Below are 19652 nucleotides of genomic sequence, written 5' to 3' on the forward strand. Positions count from 1 at the left end.
AATCTTCCCCAACCAGGAATCAAACCCATGTCCCCTGCATTGGCAAGGGGATTCTTGTGCAGTGTACCACCAGGGAAGTCCAGTAGGATGAGCTTTGCCACTAATTCTTTGTGTGTGTGTGTGTATTTGTGTGTAAAATCTCACTGGGAATTGCTGGCATAGAAGAGTTTTGTTTTTTGTTTTATTTATTTTACAAATTATTTTGTAGCTGGCCACTTAATTGAACTTTCTTATTAGCTTTGATGGATTTTTAGTTGATTTTCTAGGATTTTCTTAATAGAAAATCAATGGAAAGCTCTTGGATTTCTTTTCAAATACTCTTCCTTTTTCTGTTTTCTTATTAATTACTCCTACTAGTTTCCTTAGGTTTTTTTCCTTTCTTTCCCAAATTATCAGATTGGGGTGCTTTATTTTTGGATGATAATTCTGTGTATATATCAGAATAAAATTAAAATATGAGATTAGAAGCAGTTGAAATTTAGAAAAATTTGCAGTCTTGGTAGATTTCATCTCTAAGATTTTTAGTAAAAACTGGCTACATGCTTTTCTCTTTTCAGTAGCTGAGATACGTTATCAGGCTTCAACATAACATTTAAGGCAAATGTCAGATTTTTTTATTTAGTGGAATTATTCAAGAAAGAAAATGTTTTATATTTCCCTAAGCCACAAATACCCAGAGGCTTAAGGATTTTAATAAAATCCTGTTCTGTATATACGTAGACTAGCTGTGTGTGTGTGTGTGTGTGCGCGCACACGTGCGCTACTCAGTGAATAGAATTTCGTAGTTTTTAATTCCTTTAAACAACACTAAAAACAGTATGCTATTTCTCTGATACCGCATCCTCCAGGATGTAAAGCTTAATTATCTTCCCTTTGAATATGTTCTGAACATAGTGACTTGGTTTTAACGCATAGACTATGAGATGGGGATGGTAACTTTACAGTGGAGAAACCTGGAAGACCTCACCTTAACCAGGTGATCAAGGTGAGTTCAGTTCAGTTCAGTCGCTCAGTCATGTCTGACTCTCTGTGACCCCATGAATCGCAGCACGCCAGGCCTCCCTGTCCATCACCACCTCCTAGAGTGTCGGTGATGCCATCCAGCCATCTCATCCTCCATTGTCCCCTTCTCCTCCTGCCCCCAATCCTTCCCAGCATCAGGGTCTTTTCCAATGAGTCAACTCTTAGCATGAAGTGGCCCAAGTATTGTAGTTTCAGCTTCAACATCAGTCCTTCCAATGAACACCCAGGACTGATCTCCTTTAGGATGGACTGGTTGGATCTCCTTGCAGTCCAAGGGACTCTCAAGAGTCTTCTCCAACACCACAGTTCAAAAGCATCAATTCTTTGGCACTCAGCTTTCTTTATAGACCAACTCTCACATCCGTACATGACTACTGGAAAAACCATAGCCTTGACTAGACAGACCTTTGTTGGCAAAGTAATGTCTCTGCTTTTTAATATGCTATCTAGGTTGGTCATAACTTTCTTCCCCTGTAATAAGTCACCTTGATACCTATCATGTGTCCCCAATTATGAAGGAAAAAGAAAGGCACGTAATCTGTGTAGTATTCTCCAAAATCCATAACCTTGGTCATAACAATTAAAGAACCTCAGACCAACCAGACTTAGGGACATTCTACAAAATTCCTGACCACACCAGGCAAAGGTGTTAAGGTCATGAACTATAGGGAAAGATTGAAACTGAGGAGCCATGACAGCCAGAAGCAATGCAGTGTCCTGGATAAGATCCCGGATCAGAAAAATGACCTTAGAAGAAAACTGGGAAAATCCAAAAAGAAAACAAAAGTCTGTAGCTGAGTTAGTAGAATTAACCTAATGTTAACATCTTGGTTTTGATCATTGTACCATGGAGATGAAAGAGACTAACATTAGGAGAAGCTAGTGAGGGTATTCAGAACTCTGTTCTGCTGTTGCAACTGTCCTCTAAGTCAAAAATGTTTCAAAACGAAAAGTTCAAAAGAAAGCGATTATAAGTCTGCCTGGTAGAGAAATAAAAAGATTTTTTATATTTATCAAAAAATTGTAAAGTGAAGTCTGCTACTGTTACAAGAACAGATGTCTGTGGCTTTATGGAAGGGTCAGTGAGTGGTGGGTGTGGGCTCCTCGGGTGCTGTGATCAAGTAATTGAGATGACGAGACTGGGAAGACTGGTAGATACGGAGAAGTGCTTCCGGGGGCACCGCGGACAGGTTCTGGTGGGGGATGCGCGAGGTGAGGGCGGGTAAAGTAGCTTTGTGAGTACGGAAGTGAAGGAAAGCACTCTCATGTTTTACGGAGGAAGGCATTTAAATGTAATTAAATTAGCAAATGATTTAAGTAAAGAAAAAAGGGGGTACTGATAAATCCTTGATATGTAGACCTCTTTTACTTCAGAAATCTCTTATTTTAAAGCAGATAAACCCTATTCATTATTGTTCGTTGGATCACTGAGTAAGACTGTCAAATGTCAGTGAACCTTCTCCTCTAGAAAAACTGACAGCTTGGGCCAGGTACATTTTTATAAAACCTTCAGTCCTTGAGAATTGCCCCGAGGGGATTTTGTTGATTTTTTTTTTCTCTCCCTGTTTTTTAAGTATGTTGTCACCTAACTCTTTTGTTTATAAAAATGGAGTCAGCAAAAGAATAAACAAGAAGCCAGTCTTGCAGTAATTGTCCACTGGGAATCAGGATACCCTGATTATCACTCGACCTCACCATTGTGTGTGTTTCGGCTGCCAGGCGGGGGCTGTCGGTGCCTGTCTCCTTTGCCTCCAGGCTGGCCGTGGGGTTAGCTGCACCCCGGAAGTGAGGTTAGCAAGAAGGGCACCCGGCTCCCTGCTCGAGCCCTCTCAGCTGCCCAGGAAGGTGGCGGGGAAGAGAGCCCATGTGACCCTGCAGAGCTTGCCGCGTAGGAGGCTCTGGGGCCGTCATAGGAATGCTCACCGGCTCCATTTGTCACAGCAGAGAAACGAAAAGGAGCTTGTCTGCCGGTGGTACGTTAGTGCTTGGAAAGCCTCGGAATCCCTTTGGAAGTTTTCAGATTCACCTTCAGACACAGCTTTGAAAAATTAATCCGTGAGGCGTGGAAATATTTTCCAGCCCTTCACATGAGATAAATGGTTCTGTCAGTGTGGTGAGCTGAGAGAAAATCTCCTGGACTCAGATCCCCCGGAATCTCCCAGATTGCAGCTCAGAGGCAGAAGAGCTTCTGGGTCCTCAAAGGTGCAGCTGTTTCTCAAACTTCCTGAGGGAGAAGGCAAATGCTTTATTTCATCTGCCTTGGTTCTCTGTGCTTATTCAGTCCATTTTATTGTTTTTCATTAATTTGGAAAAACTCTTAGCCACTATTTCACTAAATATATCTGTTGTCTTGTTTCCAAACCCCCTCTCTAGAACTCTGGCTACAGGTACTGTTAGAACGTTCCATGTGGTTCTACAGTTCTTGGACGCTCTGTTCTATTTTCTGGTACTCTTTTTCTCTCTGCATTTCGGTTAGGATCATTTCTTTTTTATTTCCAAGTTTCTTTCTTTCCTCTGCTATATCTAGTGTGCTGATAAGCCAATTGAAGAAATTCTGTGATACTACATTTTTTTCTTTCTAGCATTTTCATTTGGCTCTTTTTTTTAGTTTTCATCTGTCTACTGAATATGCCAATCTGTTCATGCAGGTTGTCCACCTTTTTCCCTAGATTCTTTCACATATTAATAATAGTTATTTTGAAGTCTTCATCTGGTAGTTCCAAAATCTTGGTCATTTTTGGGCCTGGTTCTGTTGACGGATTTATGTTATGACAGTGGATTGTTTTCTCTTGTATCTTGTTTCTGATAAACTTTGATTGAGTGATGGACTGTGTGTTAGGAAAACAGGAGACCTAAAGTAAATGTCATGTCCAGCAACGGGCAGACCTCTTCTGTGAGCCCTTCGCGTGGGAGGTTGACTCAACGTAGCGTGTAACTGGGATGGGTGTGGGTTTTTCTGTCGCTGGACTTAACCTTCAGCACCACTGAATCCAGATGCTGCCAGTGGTCTCCTTGTTCTTGTGTGGGGCACAGGGTACTGGGGCTTTTCTCTGAGTTCCAGCTTCACCCTCCACTTTCAGCAGGTCCTGCCTACCTTCCCTACACAGGAAGCCGTGCTCCCGTCAGCGGATAGATAGACTTCTGTTGCTTGTATGTGGTGGCAGACCTGTGGTGGGCCAGGAGGATTCCGTTCCCCTGGTCCAGCCTCAGTCTGGCAGACTTGTTTGCTGGGGCTGTGAAGGGGGCTTTCTCAGTGTTCCTGGGGCAGCTGGAGTCTGCCCTTTGTCTTTGGAGGTCTGGGGTTCGAGGGAGTCTCCTGCTCCTCCTCTGGGAGTGGAGGCTTTTGCTTCGACCCCAGCCACAGCTCTGGCCTGCTGGGAGCTGGAAGGGTTCCTGCCCTCCCAGTGCGGGGCAGGCTGCCTGTCTCCCCTTCTCCCAGAAGTGGAGGATCTGCATCCTGCTTTTCCTGCTCGCCCCCCAGCAGGTAGAGGTTTGGCTCTGGATGAAAAAAAAAAATTTGAGAAAGGGACAGGGCTTTCTCCCTGTGTGCCGTTGAGGGGAATCTCTCTGGTTTCTTCCCCTGCCCCCATCTTTCTCGAGAACATCCAGCAGAAAAGGGCTCGAAAGTGAGTGCAGATTCTGCTTGTGTCTAGAACTCCCAAACTGCCCTACTAGCCCACACTCAATTTTAAGAGTTTGTTAAAATGTTAGCTGGTTTTGGCGACTGCTTTTATAGCAGCCACCCCCGCCTTCTGTGCTCTTCCCGAGCTGGAGTTGAGTGTCCCATGGCTCCTGGATGGCACTCCTGGAAATTGGGTGTCCCTGATTGCCTTCTGACCACAGCTCTCCCACGGGCCCAAGGCAAGTTACAGTGTTGGTGGTGTATCTGGTGGCTTTTTCTCATTGTTACAGGAGAGTCCATGTTTCTTTGTGACTTTCTACATCTCAAGCAGAGGCAAATCTTTTATTTTGTGGCCAACCAGTGGGTGGGGGTGGGGAAGTAGAGTAGTATTGGGGTACCTACTGATCCACAGTTACATGTTTGGACAGCGTTGCCAGTTGAGGTTTGAGACAGAGGCATAGCCGGCTGGTTTGTTTTTTTATTTTGTGGTTTTCATTAGAAATGTCCTTTCAGTATATTAAAACGAAGTCTGTTGGCGTGGGTCACATTCAGGAGATTCTGTTGGAAAGGACAGTGAACAGCTGGCTGCCGATGAAAGGGTGTTGGAGAACCGTCACTGTGCTTGGGATGCAGTTGCCCTTGGACTGCTTTGGGGTCCTGGGGTTCTTCTGTGTCATTACTGCATGGTTAGATATCCTGGACACTTCCAGGACAGACTTGCAAGGCATAGTTCTAACTACTGATTCTCTCTCTCGTGGTGTATACACACACGATGTAAGGGACACCCATGGTCCCATTTCCACCTTGCCATTTTACCTAGAAACAAGTTTTCCTTTTTTTCCCCTCAAATCCACTCCCCCACCCCCGTCTCTTCCCTTTTAAAATTCAGCATGCAAGAGGCGATCCTTTTTATGAAATGATGGTTTTCCCCCTTTAAGGTCGTGGGCTGGTGCTTAGAAGATCTGGAGAGTTCCGTGAGATGTGTGTGGTGCCTGTGAGGGAGATGGATTTGTTCTTTTCAACAAACATTCGACTGCCCACTCCTTGACAGGCACTGTGCTAGGGGCCACGAGACCAGTGATGAGCAAAACCAGATGCGTCCCCACTCTCACGGTCTGCAGAGAAGTGCTGGCCTCTGCCTTGGAAGCTTAGAGATTCAGGTAGAAGAGACATGTTAGTGGGTGAGAGATTTTTCAGTATTAAGGTCTGTCATCCTCGTATTTGTTTTTATTATACTTACCTCCATTCTCTGACCAGTTGGATTCTTTCCTGGCTTCAAGAATTGAAATGAATGGAGTGTAACCTTAGAATCCCTTCTGTCTGTCCTCTTCCCCCATCTCCCTCCCCACCCCAAAATCGCGCGGAATGTATTATATACTGTAAGTGACAGAGACCTCAAGAGGACAGGATGGGTGCAGGTGTGGAGGAGATGTTCTGATTATCTGCTCTGCATGGGGCAAGGAGCTTTACAAACCTCGTCTCACAGAACCTGCAGCTCCAGGAGAAAGGTGGTGTGGTGTACATCCCATAGATTCAAAAAATAGGGTTAAGCTGCTTAAAATCGTGCAGGACACTCATCACCGTGACTCTTTCTCCCATATTGCGCTTGTTTCCTTTAAACACTTGTTATTGCTAGTCCTGTTGGCTTTGTTACTGAAAATCAAAGAAATTAAACCACAGCAGCAGTTTTAATTTGAAGTTTGTATTTGCTTGAGATAGTTTCAAGTTGGCTCAATCCTTGCCCTTTGCTTCATGATTCTCATGTTTGAAAGTGTCATAGGAACTTTAGTTCCCGCGCTTTGAAATCTGCATGTTTTACAAAATTACTGTGGTATTGGTTTCATGAAGAAAAGTTAAATGCTTTGTTGGAGGTTGTTGGTGTGACCTTTTCACATGTGACTTAGCTTTCAGCTGTGTAGATGCACAGAGTAGAGCGTGTGGGGAATCCGCAGGTTTGTGGAAGAATCCCTCATTTCAAGTTTTCAGGTAGAGATAAGTGTGGCCCATGTTGATGGGGGAAAAAACCTCAAAACAGAATAAGTGTTTGCATTTAGCTCACTGGATGGGAATGGTGGTGCTTTCGTGTATTGCAGCAGAGCTGAAAATGCCTTCCTCTCTGCTGAAAAGTGGCCGAGATTGAGTCCTGGGGGTGCTGTAAATTATGTCTTCTAAATGCTGCAAGGTGTTAAAGAGGTCCTGCAGAAATAATTAAGCCTGTGAAGTTCACTTATCCTCAGGCCGAGACACTTGAGCTGTGATTATTGGCAAGGCTTGCTTCCTTTCTAAGAGAACTACAATTTGGTGGACAGGATGGGATGATTTGAGACATCTTAAATCAGAGTCTCTGTCCTACACTTGTGCCTCTGGTTGGTATTCTAGGTGGATTTGTTCCCAGTCATTGTTTCCTGTAAATCCCAAACGCTGCTGTCTCCACTGTGATTAAATGTGAATGCAAAGCTTTGGAATGCTTGAGTTTGAGTGTGGTGTGATTTGAAATAAAAAAAATACATATGTGACGATGAACTCATTTGGGTAGAAAAGGAGGTAAATATTTAAGCTATGTTTATGTGTAGGCTTGTGCATCTCAGTGAATTTTTACCCCTCTCAGTGCCTTGGTAGAGGACCATTTTCTGAAAGTTACTCTCTGCTGGTACTCTGCATATTCTAGAATGAGGTAGGAAAAGGTCTGACTTTAGAGTTAGGATTCACGGGTTTGATTGGTGACTTTGCCACTTAATAGCTCAGTTTCTCACATATAAAATGAAATTTGTATCTGCCATTCGACCCCCAAAAGTTGACAATAGTGATAGTGAAGTCGCTCAGTCGTGTCCAACTCTTTGCAACCCCATGGATTATAGCCTACCAGGCTCCTCCATCCATGGAATTTTCCAGGCAAGAGTACTGGAGTGGGTTGCCGTTTCCTTCTCCAGGAGATCTTCCCAACCCAGGGATCGAACCTGGGTCTCCCGCACTGCAGACAGATGCTTTACCATCTGAGCCACCAGGGAAGGTAAAGTTGACAAACTTGGTTATAAAGAGCAAATGAGATCATGGGTACAGTAGTGCTTTGCAGCAGGCAAAACATTCTAACATTTTTAAGGATACTAATAAAAAAGAAAAAAAAAATGCCGGTTTCCACAGCCAAGAAATTCACCGTCTAGCTGGAGACAGAAAAGTGATCATCTGAAATGCCAGTAAAGCAGTGTTAGAATGGTGGATCAGAGAACTAAGCCATAAGGTAAAGGCTGTGAATGCAGTGGGATGTCTTAGTAAGGGAAGATTGTTGATGTTGGGGGTGCTCAGTAAAGGTTTCACAGAGAAGGTAGGTTCTCTTAGGCCTCATGAACTGTAGATGTTTCGGCTGGACGATGGGAGGGGAAGCAGCAGCATGGTTGAGCAGGAAGGAGACTGGAGTGAGTGGAGTGTATCTAAGAAGCAGCAGCAGGCAGCCAACAGGCCCCCCGGCTGTACCCAGATGGCAAACCGCAGGACAGCTTAAGTCAGATGCCCCTGGAAGCTAAATCTGTTTCTGATTTTCTCTGAATAGGAGAAATTCTCATTGTGATGCTTTGCCTTCTCCTTATTGTTAGTGGAAACAATAGTCGTCATATAACTCAGAAGTTATCCAAGGCTTTAACTAATAGAGGACTTGTCCAGAAAACAGACCCAAAGTCAGTAAGTCTAGACTAGAAAGTGTCTTTTTTCCTCTCCCTATTTTGGTTATGCTTCCAATTTCTCATGCTAAACTTGGATATGTTCGGCCCCCTTGCATAAATGCAAATAGCCTCTGATTTTGAGTGGAATCGTAGGCTGAATGAAGCTGGAGAGGTCATCGACACCAGCATCCTCCTTTCCTTAGGAACCGAGTTTAAACTCTGCTTGGATAAAAAAACGTCTTCTTTCAGAAGACTCTGACAGAGTAGCTGGTTTGTGAGTAACCCTCCTGTCACAAAAGAAAAAGAAGTACAGAAGCTTATTATAATAGATGAAACAACAGTTCAGAGAAGGACTTGAGGGACAATTCCTAAGAGACAGGAGCACCCTGAGGGGAGCTCCCTGTTCACTCTGACGCCATCCCCTGAGGACTTGAAGTTCACATTCCTGGGTATGGAGTCTTCTCAGAAAACAGCAGCCCCACAGGGCTGAAGGTTGGAGTTAGGGGGTTCCCAAAGTATCTGGGATTTGAAGGACAAAAGTCTCAGGAGAAAGAGAATCATGGGAAAATGAACAAAAAATGAGCGTACAGTCTTCCATTAAGGCCTTTGCCAGCTCCTAAGGTGCACGCGATCAGAGCAAGACTCCTGGAGTACTTGCAGAAAGCAGGAGCTGGGAGCCTAAGGAGCTGTGCAGCTATTTCAGCAACCATACATAGTGCTAATGAGACAAAGGTCCGTGTTCAGGGCTGGCCAGAGTGGAGGGGTCCTGGTAAACACCCCAGGCTTTAGCTGAAGGCCCAGAAGGCCACACCTTCAGACTAAGGGCAAGCTGAAAAAAGTTAGTCCTGACAGAAGTTGAAGCTGACAGGATTAAAGTGGTCTGACTGCATTCTCTGTGCCTGCCAGCAGAATGTGTTATATTCTTAAGAGAAAGATAATCTGGATTGTCCAGAGCCTCTATAATTTTTAATGCAAAATATTGATATCTAATAAAAAATTAAGATGCAAGCTAGAAATTGAAACCAAATGACCAAAATGAAGAATAAAAAGAGATGGCAGAAAGAGACTTAAAGGTTATTCAGATATTGGAGTTATCAGTTGGGGATTAACAATACTCAATAATATAGAAGTAAAGAAGGAGGATTTCAACAAAGATACAAAATCTTGTTAGCCAAGTGGAATTCTGGAAATGAATAATATAAGAAGTGAAATTAAGAATTCAGTACATGGATTTAATAGCAATTTATAGACTTAAACACACAAAGGATAAAGGATTATTGGAAAAGGATAAAAGATTATTGGAAAAGGATAAAGGATTATTGGACCAGAAGGCATATTAGTAGAAAAATACACAGATTGAAGCGCAGAGAGGAAAAATACAGAAAAGAGAATAAGAGACATACAGGACATGGTGAAAACATTTAACATACATGTGTATTTGGAGTTGTAGAAGAGGAGAGTGTGATAGAACCAACATTGTAAAAAATTCTGACTGAGAGTTTTCTAAAAGCATCAGGAGACATAAAGTTACAAATTAGAGAAGCTATACAGTCCTCAGCAGGGTAAATACAAAGAGCTATACTGAGGTACAGCTGTGGACCTCTGAACACAGAGTGAGCAAACACTTAAACTCAGTCATATCAGAAATTACATTAAGTGTAAATGGACTATATATACAACTGAAAGCCAAAGATTTTTAAATGGGATAAAATATTAAAATCCATTTCTATCTTTTTATGAGAGATAATCTTTAGATAAACTTTAAGGGCAGAAATTTGGAAGTAAAAATTTTGGAAATAAATACACATACACGTGCATAAAGGTATAGAATATTTAGATAGTACTAAATAATCAACTTACTGTGCTTGACAATTGTAAAACATTACACTCATCAACAGCAAAATGCTCTTTTTAAAGTGCACATAGATCACTGACAAAAATAAACAATGTGCCAGGCCATAAATAAAGTTTAAATAAATTACAAGGTTTTGAAATAACATGTATGTTCCCTGACTACAATGCAAAGTAGAAATCAGTAACAGATAAATATAAAATCCGAAAATGTTTGGAAATTAAACAATATACTTCTATTAATAAATTCCCTTGGGGTCAAAGAAAGTATCACAATGGAAATTAAATTTTTTTTTACCTAAATTATAATGAAAATGATATGTCAGTGTGTGGGATGCATTTAAAATCGTGCATAGAAGTAAATTTATAGCTTTGTATGTATGTGTTAAGAAAGAAGAAAGATTGAAATATCTAAACTTCAACCTCAAGAATCTAAATGCAGTATGGATTTAAGTCCCCCCAAACCAAAGAAAGTAAAAATAAGAGCAGAAAGGAACAAAATAGAAAAAAAGTTAGATGAAGAATTAAGATAAGTAAATAAGTAAGATACCGCACAGTTGCACTCATCTCACACGCCAGCAAGCAATGCTCAAAATTCTCCAAGCGGGGCTTTAACAGTATGTGAACCAAGAACTTACGATGTTCAAGCTATATTTAGAAAAGGCAGAGGAACCAGAAATCAAATTGCCAACATCCGTTGGAGAGAGTTCCAGAAGAACATCTACTTCTGCTTCATTGACTATGCTAAGCCTTTGACTGTGTGGATCACAGCAAACTGGAAAATTCTTAAAGAAATGGGAATACCAGACCACCTTACCTGCCTCATGAGAAATCTGCATGCAGGTCAAGAAGCAACAGTTAGAACCGGACATGGAACAATGGACTGGTTCCAAATTGGGAAAGGAGTACGTCAAGGCTGTATTTGTCACCCTGCTTGTTTAACTTATATGCAGAGTACATCATGCAAAATGCCATCCTGGATGAAGCACAAGCTGGAATGAAGATTGCAGAGAGAAATATCAATAACTTCAGATATGCAGATGACACCACCCTTATGACAGAAGGCAAAGAGGAACTAAAGAGCCTCTTGATGAAGGTGAAAGCGGAGAGTAAAAAAGCTGGCTTAAAACTCACCATTCAAAAAAATAAGATCATGGCATCCGGTCCCATCACTTCATGGCAAATAGATGGGGAAACAATGGAAACAGTGACAGACTTTATTTTCTTGGGCTCCAAAATCACTGCAGATGGTAAACACAGCCACGAAATTAAAAGATGTTTGCTCCTTGGAAGAAAAGTTGTGACAAACTTAGACAGCAGAGACATTACTTTACCTACAAAGGTCTGTCTAGTCAAAGCTATGGTTTTTCCAGTAGTCATTTATGGCTGTGAGAGTTGGACCATAAAGGTTAGTGCTGAAGAATTGATGCTTTTAAACTGTGCTGGAGAAGACTCTTGAGAGTCCCTTGGACAGCAAGGAGATCAATTTAGTCAATCCTAAAGGAAATCAGTCCTGAATATTCATTGGAATGACTGATGCTGAAGCTGACACTCCAATACTTTGGCCACCTGATGTGAAGAGCCAACTCATTAGAAAAGACCCTGATGCTGGGAAAGATTGAAGGCAGGAGGAGAAGGGGACAAGAGAGAACGAGTTGGATGGCATCACTGACTCAATGGACATGAGTTTGTGTAAGCTCCGGGAGTCAGTGATGGACAGGGATGCCTGCATGGTAGTCCATGGGGTCGCAAAGAGTCAGACATGACTGAGTGACTGAACTGAAAATGAAGAAAATCAACAATACAAAATGGAAAAGATTAATAAAATTGATAAACATCAGTAAGACTGATCAAATACAAAGGGAAAACACAGATGATCAATATCAGGAATGAAAAGAGAGGTATCACTACAGATTCTATAGGCATTAAATAGACATTAACACACATTTAGTCCAAACATTTAACAGTTTAAAGTGAACATATTCATTGAAAAATACCACCTGCAAAACTGACATGAGAATATGCAGAATCTTATGTCTATGAACAAACATCCATGATTTAAAGTTGTTACCCACCCTACCCCCACCCCCCAAAAAAAGACCTGAGATGGCTTTTTTGATGACTTCTCAGTCTTTCAAGGCAGAAATAATGCCAAACTTGCCTAACATTTCTCAAAGAATAGAACTTTTTCTACTCACTTTTCAGCTCCTTTTATGAGGCCAGCATAACCTGACACTGAAACCCAATTTTAATATTACAGTGTTCAGCAAAAGAGGTCAGACACAAAAGATAAATACGGTTTGGTTCCATTAATATGAAATTCATTAGTAGGCTAGCAGAAATCAGAGTAGTGATTACTCTTGGAGAGGTGAGATACTGACTGGGTACAGCAGAGAGGAATCTCCTGGGGTGCTGGAATGTTCTGTAGCTTTATCTGGATAGTAATTATGAGAGTACTGAATGTACTCTATGTGCACTTTAGTAGTAATATTAAAAAAAAAAGACTATAAACGTGCTCTGGTTGAACACATAGATATTTCATTCCCACATAGTTCTTTTATATCTAAATTGAATTCCATGTGCGTTGCCTGTCCTCACGTTCTATTTTGACCGCCTTGGATGAATGCCCACTCTGATGGAGTTGCCTTGCACAGCAGGCGGGCTTTTGCCTTGGGCACGCTCTTCTTTGAGAATAAGGAAATGACCCCGACCCAGAGGTGCCTGTGATGGAGCCTCTGGTTCTTCCCTCACTCTGCTCACTTCGTGCGGTGTGGTTTTCTTCACAGGCACGATGGTTCTGGGAAGCATACTTCCGGTCAATCAAGGCTATCGCCATGGCCACCCTGCAGATCATCAATGATCGGATCTATCCGTATGCCGCCATCTCCTATGAAGACTGGAACGACCCTCCCGCCGTGGTGAGTAAATGCTGGGGTGAGCCACGTCAGGCATAGGCCAGCAGACAGGACAATGGAACATGTGCTGAATTTGTAAAGGTGATTTAAGTTTGAGCTTTCTAAGACAAGAGTGTGCTAGAATATTTGGGACCTAATAGGACCAGTTTTGGTCTTTCCTGTTGGCTCAGATGGTAAGGAATCCACCTGCAGTGCGGGAGACCTAGGTTCGATCCCTGGGTTGGGAGGATTCCCTGGAGGAGAGCATGGCAACCCACTCCAGGATTCTTGCCTGGAGAAGCCCCATGGATAGAGGAGCCTGGCGGGCTTCAGTCCATGGGGTAGCAAAAGAGTAGGAACCAACTAAGCAACCAAGCACAGCACAGGACCAGTTTGGGCTTCCCTGGTGGCACTAGTGGTGGAGAATCCACCTGCCAGTGCAGGAGAGGTAAGAGATCGGGTTTGATCCCTGGATTGGAAAGATCCCCTGGAGGAGGAAATGGCAACCCGCTCCAGTATTCTTGCCTGGAGAATCCCATGGGCAGAGAGCCTGGCGGGCTACTGTCCACGGGGTAACGAAAGAGTTGGACACGACTAAAGCGACTTAGCACATACTCACGCAGGACCAGTTTAATTTTGAAATGATGACAAAAGTAACAAATACTGAAGCAGCAGTTTGTTTTAAATGTGCTTAGGAAGACAGTGTGTTTGTTCATTGCAGAAATAAATTGGGAGGCCTGGGTCTTGTTGGAAATGGAAGACTTCCTGATGACTTTTGCAGTGGTGGTGCTTTGAACTCGTGAAAAGATTCTATAAGCAATTTAACGATAGCTTATATTTTGAGCACTCCTTCTTGTGCTTTATGCTAACTAAGTGCTTTACATGGATGTCAATTAACATTCAGGCCCCTGGTAGGGGACATCATCAGCAAAAATGATGGAGAGGCATTAGGGATTGCCCAGGGTGGCCGAGGCGCCTCTGTCCTTCCAGCAGCAAGATGGGGTGGTCAGATGCTGCTCTCAGAGTCTCGTCCTTAATGGCAGGAGTCACGGGGCACCTGTGGCCTGACCGAGACAAGTACCTGAAGCTGGGGGGGGCGGTGGGCACAGTCTCTGCTCTGGGGCACACTTCCCGAGTTGTGGCTCACAGACCCCGAGGCCTCCGCATGAGAGAGCTAGACTCCTCTCCGCCGAATCATTGCTTTTCTCTCTGTGGCCAGCGGTCCTTGTCTCCTGACCCTACCCGCTCTTAACAGTGCTGTGTGCTGCCACCTGGTCAGCCTTCATGGTGGGCCCTCTCTCCCTCCCCCTCTCCCTCCTTCCTGTCTTCCTCCCGCCTTCCTTAAGGGGTTATTGTGTGCCAGCGCTCTACCAGGTGCTGAGAAAGCAGGAAAGGAAACCAGGCCCTGCCCTCAGAGGCACTCACCGCTAACTTGGGAAGCGTGGAAAGAAGGGTATTGTAGGAGTTGTCCTGCAGTGGAGTGATGGGTGGAATGCCCAGGGAGCCCCGGGCGAGGGCGGGCGGTGCTCCTGAACGGGAGTGCCTGAGAGGAAGTAAATCGGTCAAGGCAAGCAAAACAGTAGCAAACACCTTCTTTCTGTTTTGCTTAAGGGAAAGTTTCCTTCTGTCCATCTCTTCCCTTGACTTCATTGCCAAAGGTAACCTTCCAGAATGTTTCGGTTCCTGTATAGACATACTATATAATTTTAGAATACAAATGGGATCACACTGTGCATATTCTCAACCTTGCCTTTTTTACTTTAACACTAGATCATGGGCTTACTTCCATTTCATTCTGTGTAGGGCTACTTTAGTTTTAAGGACCGCTGTAATCACTTCTCAGCCTTTTGGCTAAGATCATGTGTAGGATTGCTGTATATGATTCTATCGCTTAGGTGGATCTTAACAGGCAGATCTGTTTTCAACAATAATAGGGGGGAATGCATATTACTGTGTCCACACATCCTTTCATGTGTGTTTGCACATAAATGTGTGAATATATCTGTAGAATTAATAACAGAAGAGAAATGACTAAAAGAATAAGCACACTTTGAATGTTGATCAGTCAGTCAGTCAGTTCAGTCTCTCAGCCCCTACTCTTTGTGACCCCATGGACTTGAGTGTTGATAGATATTAACAAATTGTGCTTTCAAAAGACTACACCAGTTTATAGTTCCACCAATAACATTTTGGTTATTCTGGTTCTCCATGCCTTCAGTAACCCTGAGTACTTGAATTCTTGTTCACTTGGAAGGTTGCTCTCTCTGTCCGTTTCTCCTAGAATGCAAATACAAATCCTATTTGAACTGTGATTGATCACCCTGACTTTTCAGATTGTTTTTGGCATGTATTCATTCAGTGGGTATTTACTGAGTGCCTGTTTTGTTCCAGGCAGTGTTCTTGGTACTTGAGATATGTCAGTCAACAAAGCAGAGAAAAATCCATGCCACTGGGGAGTTGACATTGCAGTAGGTCTTGCTATCTGGAAGCAAGATTTGTCTTTCTAGTAAAATTTTAAAGCTTTCTTTATACAGGTCCTTTACAAGACTTGCAAAATTTTTTCTTAGGTGTTTTATCATTCTTACACTCCAGTAAAGGTAATATGTGCTTTCTGACATTTTAGTTCCTAACTGATTACTTTTGTATGAAGACATATTATTGGCTTTTATATATAAACTTGTAATACTCTGAGTTATGTAATTGCTTGATTTTTTTTTTCAAGTTGATTCTCTTATGTCTGCTAGATACACAGTGATACCTGCAAATGCTAATTATTCTTTTTTCCAACACTTGAACCTTTTGTTATCTTTTATCTAATTGCCTTGGCTGCTGCTTCCAGAACAATGTTAAATGACCATCATTTAATATTGCTAAGTGTTAAAAGAGAAGGGCGGGTGTTGTGTGGCCAGGGAAAGGGAGAAGTTAGGTTCCACCCTCCCCTAGCTTACCTCTGACTGTCTGGAGGACAGAGACTCAGACAAGTGAGCATTAGATGTGATACAGGGAGGGGGTGGGCCAAGAATGATGAATTTTGGGGTTTCTGGTTCCATCCAGAAGGAGAGCAAATTCAGAGGTCAGAGAGACAAGAGAGCATGGTGGTTTCAGGAACTTTGAGGGGGTCAGTGTGGCAGGAGTGAAGGGGGTTTGTGAGGGAGACGCAGAAGGTGGAGCCTTCCGAGGGCCCAGGTCACCAAACCCCTGGCATCTCAAGGAAGGTGCTGGAATGTTACCGGTAGGTGATGGGAGATCAGCGGAGCACCTCCACAGGAGTCATGTGGTGAAACTGCATTTCAGGTCATTCTGACATCAGTGTGGAGGGTGGTTCTGTTGTAGGAGGAGAAGGCCAAACAGGAGACTGTTTCAGGAACCCAGGTGAGAATTAAATGGAGGATAAATGTGAGTGATGGAGCTTCCCTGGTGGCTCGGTCGGTAAAGAATCTGCCTGCAATGCTGGAGACTGCCTGCAAGACAGGAGACCTGGGTTTGATTCCTGGGTCAGGAAGTTCCCCTGGAGAAGGAAATGGCAACCTAGTCCAGTATTCTTGCCTGGCAAATCCCATGGACAGAGGAGCCTGGCAGACTAGAGTCCATAGGGTCACAAAGAGGTGGACACAACTTAGCGACTAAACCACCACCCAAATGTGAGTGATACCAGGGGCCACTGACCGTGTGCTGCCTGGGAAGGAGTTTAGGAAGAGGGGGCAGCATGGTGTTGTCTCTCCAGATAGGGAGTGCGGCTGCGTGGGCATCAGAGGCCGGGGTGGTGTTGGAGTCCAAACATGGCCTGGCGGCAGGGCCCTCTGCGGTCCAGCACCAGGCCTCCTGTCCAGCTCTGTCTCCCTCTGCTCCCTTTCGGGGAGCGCTAGGTTTCTGGCTCCACAGCGTTGTCCTTCCTGTGTTTGCTCCGTGCATTTCTCTGTGACCGTTAGTCCTTTCACTGGACGCTGCTCTTTCCCCTCACCTCTGGCCTTATGCATTTTATTCAGGGTCCCTGGCCATGTACCCCTTTCTCCGTGAGATTTTTCCTGGACCCCTTACAGAAAGTAATCTTTCCTTCTGGTTAATGTTAAAGGATATTATCTGTTTCTTTCCTATCATTTAACATGCATAGAAGTACAATTTCCTGTAAAGTTTTAAGTTTCTTAAGGGAACTTCTGAGTTATCTTGGTATTCCTTATAATACCTAGAGCAATTTAATTGAGGTAGGAAGCCCTTTATACATGAAGAAGGAAGGAGGGAGAGAGGAGAATGGAATCTCCAGGACTTGAACCATCCAAAGCTCACTCACATGCTGATGTGACAGCCTTTATTTTATTTGACCTTCACCCTATTGGGAAGGTGAGAAAAGCAAAAGATTCCCTCTCATCTCTAAAGCAGACTTAATGAGGCTCACAGAGCCTGATGACTCGTCCAAGGTCGAATAATGGGCAAGTTGTATAAATAAGAAGGAACCCAGGTCTTCTACCCACAGTGTGTCTTGACCGGCTTATGGAGTTTTAATGGAGCCATTGAGCCTCCTCCGGGCTGAAACATTTCCACTCTTCTGAGCATATGGTACAAGCTTGAGACAAAGAAGATCACATCTGTTGCTCTGTGGGAGAATTCATACAGGTGGGATAATCATGACCCAGCTAGAGAATGTGGAGACAGTGGGCGCTTTCCTGTACTTTCATCTAAAGCTCCAAGAAAAGTGTATGAGGATAAATGGTTGAGATTCTGGTCTCTGTCTTTCATAAGAATATAGATTAGGAGAAAATAGTATATAAAATTTTATAGTTTTGAAATAGGCATATTTTAATTGAGGACAAAGCAGAATGCTGGACTCAATTTGGGAAAGAAGATAAGTATAAAAAGCATAGATCTGAATAAGCAACTGGAAAATATATTCCTTATTTATTTATTTTTCTTTCTTAAGGGGAATTTAGTGTTGACCACATTTTAGGAGCTCAGGTGATGAGAGCCCTGATTTAAAGCTGTAGGTTGTACATTTCTGCTTCTTCAGTGAAAGCAACTGACAGAAAGCCTGAGTAGCATTGATTTATTTATAGTTAACTCCCCCCCTCCTTCCCCCCACCGCCCCTTCAGAAATACTTAACCTACCCTCGAGGTGGTTACTATGAGCCCAGCCTGCAGGGGAGTCTCCCCTCTAGATTCCATCAAATTTACCATATCAGGCACCCCGAGGTGGGAGTCGGTGTGCATCTCAGTCAGTAAATCAAGGGTTGGCCTGGCTCTTTCAAAGATCTGCAGTCAGGGCCTCCAGCCATGCTCTGAGCTTGCTCAGCTGGAGAGGAGGGCTGAGAGCAGAGAGCCCTTTTTTGGCCAGATGCCACTGCCTGAGTTTAATGTTAAAAAAAAAGAAAAGGCTTGTGTGTGAATGGTGAAGACAGGGAGGGGTGGTGGCCGGCTGTGCAGAAACCAAGTGCCTGTGTCACCAGATGCTTTGCCTTCCTCGTTTGTAATCAGAGCGGGGCCCGATTACGTTATGCACATTGTACTACACTCTCAGACGGTGAAAACGTTTGAGTAAGTCATTCTAGAGCACAGCTTTAAAGTGGCAGAGTGGTCTGATCTGGAGAGATTGGCCCTTTGTCTCAAGTCTTCTCTTTGGAAGGAATTTCTCACCAAATGGAAGTTTCTTTGTGAGGGATGACATGTTTGTTCTTAATCATTAAATTTTTTAGCTCCTCTTGTCAAGGATGCCTGTATTTTCCTGTCTCTTGAGGCTTTCATTTCTCCCCATTTTTTTTGCAAGTATCAGCAAAACTTTACCATCTTCCCAAACACTCCATGCCTGTATCGCTTCTCAGGTGTGTGCCATTTCTAGTCTTACCCCTTGGTGGGCCTGGTGCTTGTATCTGGGCCTGGCTTGTGTGGCTGGGGATCTCTTTGGACACCCTCCCCTAGCTTACCTCTGGTCCTCTGCCGGACATGAGCTTGTCGGGAGGACGCAGACTGAGGCATGGGAGCACTGAGTATGTGCAGATATGGAGCGGGCCAAGAGCTGTGAGTTTTTGGATTTCTGACATGTGCCCACAAAACCATATCCTCTCAGTGACCATTTAAAAAAAAATAAACATAATACAATCTTAAAATCATGTAGAGTGGAATATTTTCCCATATTATTTTTGTACAACATGATTAGAAAGATTATAATTCACCTTATCATTATGTCCTAACATTATTTAGTGGTGGTAGTAGTGTTAGTCACTCAGTTGTGTCCGTCTCTTTGCGACCCCATGGACTGCAGCCCACCAGGCTCCTCTGTCTGTGGAGTTCTCCAGGAAAGAATACTGGAGTGGGATGCCATGCCCTTCTCCAGGGGATCTTCTCAACCCAGGGATCAAACCCAGGTCTCCTGCATTTAAGGTGTAGTCTTTACCATTTGAGCTACCCGAGAAGGTAAATTTTCTTTGCCTAGTTCCTTCTGGCAGTGTTTTTCAGATTTGTTGTCATAGATAACACTAGTATAGATAACCCAGTTTTTTTTTTTTGTAACACTGACTGTACTGGACCTAGAGCAACAGAAAACGGAGACAGCAGGGGTCCCATAGCTATTGACAAAAAAAAAACTGATGAGAAAAATGGGGAAGTGACTTAAAATGG

At 43.5% G+C, this 19652-nt stretch overlaps 1 protein-coding gene across 7 annotated transcripts in view; it reads left to right on the forward strand.

Moving 5' to 3' along the window:
• EXT2 (exostosin glycosyltransferase 2) overlaps window positions 1–19652 on the forward strand; it is a 146552-nt gene that overhangs the window by 48063 nt on the left and 78837 nt on the right. For all 7 annotated transcript variants that reach the window (XR_014069652.1, XM_081544998.1, XM_081544995.1 and 4 more), the window contains exon 8: window positions 12939–13070. Coding sequence is in view for 6 of the 7 variants with exons in the window: in XM_081544998.1 (XP_081401124.1) it covers window positions 12939–13070 (132 nt within the window). In the remaining variant the exon portion in view is untranslated. The remainder of the gene's footprint in view (window positions 1–12938; window positions 13071–19652) is intronic.

This window comes from Giraffa tippelskirchi, chromosome 11 (assembly GCF_054371585.1).
Source record: "Giraffa tippelskirchi isolate mGirTip1 chromosome 11, T2T-mGirTip1v1.2.pri, whole genome shotgun sequence".
Taxonomy (NCBI): Eukaryota; Metazoa; Chordata; class Mammalia; order Artiodactyla; family Giraffidae; genus Giraffa; species Giraffa tippelskirchi.